At 37.0% G+C, this 6,000-nt stretch overlaps 1 protein-coding gene across 1 annotated transcript in view; it reads left to right on the top strand.

Moving 5' to 3' along the window:
* tasp1 (taspase, threonine aspartase, 1) overlaps positions 1 to 6,000 on the top strand; it is a 36,471-nt gene that overhangs the window by 8,403 nt on the left and 22,068 nt on the right. The window contains exon 9 of the mRNA XM_037685020.1: positions 2,897 to 2,975. Coding sequence (XP_037540948.1) covers positions 2,897 to 2,975 — 79 coding nt within the window. The remainder of the gene's footprint in view (positions 1 to 2,896; positions 2,976 to 6,000) is intronic.

The following is a 6,000-nucleotide window of genomic DNA, read 5'->3' as shown; positions in this document are numbered from 1 at the left end:
AGTCTTTTGGATGACCTCGGACTGACCAAGTCTTTTGGATGACCTCGAACTGACCAAGTCTTTTGGATGACCTCGGACTGACCAAGTCTTTTGTATGACCTCGAACCGATGAAGTCTTTTGGGTGACCTCGGACTGACAAAGTCTTTTGGATGACCTTGGACTGTTGAGGTATTTTGGATGACCTTAGACTGTTGAAGTCTTTTGGATGAAGTCAGACTGACAAAGTTTTTTGGATGACCTCGGACTGATGAAGTCTTTTGGATGACCTTGGACTGACCAAGTCTTTTGTATGACCTCGGACTGATGAAGTCTTTTGTTTGACCTCGAACTGATGAAGTCTTTTGGATGACCTTGGACTGTTGAAGTCTTTTGGATGAAGTCAGACTGTTGAAGTCTTTTGGATGAAGTCAGACTGTTGAAGTCTTTTGGATGAAGTCAGACTTTTGAAGTCTTTTGGATGAAGTCAGACTGACGAAGTCTTTTGGATGACCTCGGACTGACGACGTTTTTTGGATGACCTCAGACTGACAAAGTCTTTTGGGTGACCTCGTACTGACCAAGTCTTTTGGATGAAAGACAAAATGTTTCAACAAAAATAAACCATCCAGAGGACCTGACAACTTTGTTGGAGCTTTCTTTAGTGATACCTCATTCAAGAAAGAGAACGTCCAGTTGTAATTTTACAGATTTAAACAAATGGGTTACATCTTTCCATTCCAAACTTATTTTTGCATGTCTGCAACTGTTTTTAAAAAGTAATGTAGGCATGTTGTTTTTTATTTGTACAACCCACACATTTATCAAGGCAGCCCTACCTCTAAAATCAACAACTGTGATTTAAGGTCCTGTTACAAACTGTAATTATCTAACGCACCGCAACACAATCAAAAACAACTATAAAATAGCTAAGCAATAACCAGCATAGCTATTGGGGAAAAAGGGGCTGAATTAATTGTGTAAAAGTGTAAATAAGCATTTTTTTGCCAGTACATTAGGCAAATATAGTTTTATTAACTGCCTGTCAATGAAAGTTTGTTGCTAAATGCACGTTGTGAAAGACTGAACATTTTGAAGGTTTCAGCTACCAGCTGGTACCACTAAACCCCCACAGCTTCCTGCTCCTTTGCTTCTTGGCCGAGTTGGTCAGATATCATTTTGTTTTTATGTAGCAAGACAAAAACTTCTAATAGGCGTTTAAATTAATGAGGCTTCTGATGCACCGAGCCCGACTGTTTAATTTTATTGTAAATGCTTGTGGAAAATCTCTCCCTTCCAGCCAGCTACAATGAATTCTGGGATTCCCTTACAAGTTTCTCAAGTGGAAAACGACTGCACTGTGAGCCCAAAGAGAACAAATCAGTAGACGCGTCTGCCTTTAACCCTAAAGATGGTGTGAACGTTTGTGAAGCATTCACTCTTTGTGATCCACTTTTCTTCTGGACGTTTTTTGGCGTGATTCTCATTCCGCAGTTTTCAAGTTATTTCAACAAATCGTAAATCAAAAAGATCAGCTCTTTCAGGACAATCCTACTGTGACTTTTGGTATTGGTGCAACTTTAGCGTTTGGAAATATTTAGCCTTTTCTGCCACTTTTTTCCTCATAGAAAATGAATTGAGCTCATTTTACATCCTTCAAATCTTTAGATCTGTTTACAACCTTTTACTGCTCCTTTCACAATTTGCTCTGCTTCAGCTTCGTTCAGCTTCCTTGTGCACATGAAAACTTCTTTCAGCTAATTTCAGTTAATTTCAGCTGTTTTGTGCTCCTTTCTGATTTTTTTTTCTGCTAACCAAGCTAATTTCAGCTTGTTATGCTCCTTTCAGCTTATTTCCACAAGTTTCTGCTTTTTCTACAATTTCATCTACTACTTAGCTGTTTTATGCTAATTTAAGCTTTTTCAGTTAATTCCACATTTTTTGCACTCATTTCAATTTTTTCAGCCTAATTCAGCAAAAATATGCTCTCTCCACTTCTTGTAATTTCAGCTTATTTTTGCTTTTTTTAGCTACTTTTCTTTCAGCTGTTTTTTTATGTTGTTGCTAATTTCAGTTATTTTCAGATAATTTCTTCTTTTGTGCCAATTTCTGCTTCTTTTAGCCTAATTGGACAAATGTGTTCTTTCTGCTTTCTTTTGCTAATTTAAGCTTGTTCTACCTTTTCAGCTAGCTTTTTATAAAAACTTTTGCTAATTTCAGCTGTTTTCAGATAAATTCAAGTTTTTGTGGTAATTTCTGCTACTTTCAGCCTAATTAACCTCTTTTGCTAATTTCAGCTTGTTGTGCTCCTTTCCGCTTTTTTCAGCTAGTTTCTGCTTCTATTTAGCTGCTTTTATTAAAATTTTAGCTTTTTCAGCTAATTCCATATTTTTTTTTTTAATTTCAGCTCTTTCCACTGCCTTTCATAGGTTAAGCTTCTTTCTACCTTTTCATCTACTTTAGATGTTTTTTTGTTGTTGCTAATTTCAGCTTTTTTAGCTGATTTCCTAATTTTTGTCCTCGTTTCTGCTTATTTAAATCTAATTCTGCAAATACGTGTTCTGTCTGCTTTCTTTTCCTACTTTAGGCTTGTTCTTCCATTTCAGTTACATTTCAGAAGTTTTTTTTTTTTTAGCTAATTTCAGCTGTTTTTCAGCAAGTTCTTCTTTAATAAGCATTCACATCAGATTTTTGCAGGAGAATCAGTTTCTCTAGTTTTTAGTTTTAGGAAAGACGAATGCTCAGAGCATGTGTGGGTGTAGCCTGCTGTTACTTAGGCTGAAGTGATCACTCCAATATGTGACAAATTAACTCATTTTTATTAAGTTGTTGTTTTTCGGTCGTATCGTTTTATGAAAGTAGTAACTAAACAACTTTCCGCTCACAAAGCCTTTCTTTCTTTCTTTCATTTTGTCTCAGGCTGCTCATTATGGATGTGGCTGCTGGGCTGAAAATGCCTCTAACATGAACCCTTTCTCTACAGCAGTGAGTACCTCAGGTATACCTGCACACTGTACAACCAACCTTTCAGTTCTTTGTGTGTGTGTTTAAATTGATGCATGTGCAACATTTACACCACCCCCCCCCATACAGTTTACGGCTAACATTCCTTTACTTTTGGAGCTGATCTAAATCAGCCTGAGCGAGTCGAGGCTTAAAAGAGCCTGATAATACTTTCCGATGACCTCCAACCATTCCCGCTGAGCGGTTCTCATCAGTCACTTCCGTAGCTGATTGAGTCATCGTACTCTACACACTCTTTGTTAGCCAGCTGCAGGCCAGGTGCGCCGCAAAGCTCTCGGGCTTTTCAGCCATGTTTGACGTGGGACACCTGCTGCAGATATAATTGAAAGGGAACCGCTGTGAAGCATGGTGGATTAGCGGTTAGCACTGTTGCCTCACAGCAAGCAGGTCGTGGATTCAAGCCCTGGGATGGACCTGGCATCTCTGTGTGGAGTTTGTGTGTTCTTGGTTAAACAAAAGTCAAATCAAATCAAATAAAATAATCTGGATTTAGGTTTTTTCAACCCATGAATTAACTCAAATGTATCAGTTTAAGTTTAAGTAGAAACCTGAGCGTTCATCTTTGAAATAAAACAACTGCAGCAGATCAGAGCTAATTCAGCATTAGGCTTTTCATGATCCTGTATCACACAGAGATGCTCCTAATTAGATATTTACTTCAGATATTTTATACTGATCCCATAAATGATCTTGGTTAACTCTCATCATTTGCCATTTGCTTCTGCTTTCGAACAGCACCGTTCAACTTGCAGCGCGTTCTGTTTTCTGTGGCGCGTCTTCCCATTCTGGGTCTATGTTGCACGCTAACGTCAGCTTTTCTCTGTAATGATTAGAGCTCGACCGATATGGAAATTTTGGCTCTCGCCAATATCATTATTGGGAGACGTAGGCGGTCGCCGGTAACCGATATAATGGCTGCAAAAAAATTTGCGCTTTGTTCACCCCCAAGAATCTAAGTAAACAGCGAGTGGGGCGGGGCTTGTTTATTTAGCGCAGCTGTTAGCATCCATGAAGCTAAGCTAATCAGATCCACCTTTAATTAGTCCCATTGTGCTGCCTTGTGTTCAAAGACAGTAATAAGTTCATCACTTAAATGAGATGATAAATAAGTTCATAATTAATAATTAAAGTAAATTCTTGCTAAAAACTGTTAAAATGTTTTGGGTTTGAATTCTAACCACAGTGAGGCATCTGATCTTTGTTGTTTTGTTCGTGAAGTAGTGAGTGCTCTTACCACAGAACAATCTTTGATATATTTTCTCCGGTATTCCCTCAGTTTTCTTTCTGATACTGAGTGAAATTCAGGCTGTTATAGCAGATCTGATACTGATATTTTGTGCAAATAATTATAAAAATAAAAATATATATATATATTTTTTTTAAAATAAGGGGCAGATATTATAAGAATTGTTTTCTTCTTTCTACACCCTTTTCATTCAGTGTTTTTTTTTCTTTTTGATGAATTGGTTTTGTTTCTTTTAAATGAATGAATAAATTAATTTAAAAAAATCGAATGCGTCTGATAAATCTAAAAAACAGCAGTGTATTTCAAATCAAAGCTTCATACAGAATACAAATCATCAAATTAATTAATTTATTTTAAACTCTGGAGTACATTGAGGTAGTGGCCTCGTTTACAATATAGCTGAGCTTATACAACATAAAATAACAGAGGACTCAATCAGACAACACGTGTAAAAATGGTCTTTCAAACACTAAAAGAAAATAAGCACGATCATAAAACTGTTGGAATAAATTATTAAATATCAATTAAATACATCTCAATAGTTACTTTCCACTGTGTTCCTGTTAATATTACTTGAAATGGCAAAAGTATTGATAATTTGATTTGAGAATCGATTCTAGAGCACAAAGTTCTGGTATCTGGGGTATCGATATTTCAGAATCGACCCGCACATCACTAGTGATTGGAAAACTAGGGGTGCAAACGGCTCATATACATGATAAATTTATCCTACACGCTTGTGCTTTGGGAGACTTTCATCTTTTTACAAATTCATAAATAACAAGGTCTTGAATAAAATCAAGAAAGTGAGCCTGAAGCTTTATTTTATTTTGTTCACTGGCTGTCTAGCTTCACATACCGTACTTGCCGCCGTACATTTCATTTATTCATTCATTCTTTTAAAAGAAACAAAATCAAATTCATCAAAAAGAAACAAACATTGAATGAAAAGGGTGCAGAAAGAAGAAAACTCTTATAATATCTGCCCCTTATTTAAAAACAATATAAAATGTTGCATCGCTGTATAAGTCGCATCAGTCCAAATATGTCTAATAAAGTGGGAAAAAAAAAAACAAGTCGTATCTATTGTGTCACCGCTGACGTGTTGCGTTTGTTACATGTCGCCGCTGACAACCCGAAAATGTGGGCCGGTGTGCCAAAAATCAACTGACGGCCACGGGAAGACTTTTAACAAGAATTGAACAATATTAACAATTAAAAACAATTATTTGTTTGCTCGACATTATAGCAAAGGTGTGTCTCAATTGAACTTTTCCTTAATAAATGCACTTTGACCGTCACATCAGCTGCATTTCAAAAGCCGATTCGCGGCTGCGGGAGCGCACAGAGGGAGGACTCGCTGTGCATTTCTTCAAAATTTAATAAGATCACCACCTAAAAACAATTATTTATTTGCTCAGAATTATATTAAAGGTGTGTCTCAGTTGAACTTTTCTTTAATTAAAGGACTTTAACGGTCAAATCAGCTGCATTTCGCCTGGGCGGCGCGGCGAAATGCAGCTGGTTTGACGTTTGCTCCAGGAGTTCCGGAGCGAGACAAAGGTGGCTGCTACGGCAAGCCAAGTGTCTCACTAATAGCCACTTTTACCTATTAATGAGACCCTTGGCTTGCCATAATAGTTAAGTGCCCTCTAGTGGCTGAAAATGGTAGTGTTCAATATTTTCCATGTCAGAATGAATAAAATCGTTCCATCTCAGCCAAAAATTGTTTTATAAATATGTAGAAAAAATA

The sequence above is a fragment of the Nematolebias whitei genome, chromosome 1 (assembly GCF_014905685.2).
Source record: "Nematolebias whitei isolate Nwh7 chromosome 1, NemWhi1, whole genome shotgun sequence".
Classification (NCBI taxonomy): Eukaryota; Metazoa; Chordata; class Actinopteri; order Cyprinodontiformes; family Rivulidae; genus Nematolebias; species Nematolebias whitei.
Note: the sequence above shows the minus strand (reverse complement) of the source record. Positions and strands in the feature narration are given on the sequence as shown.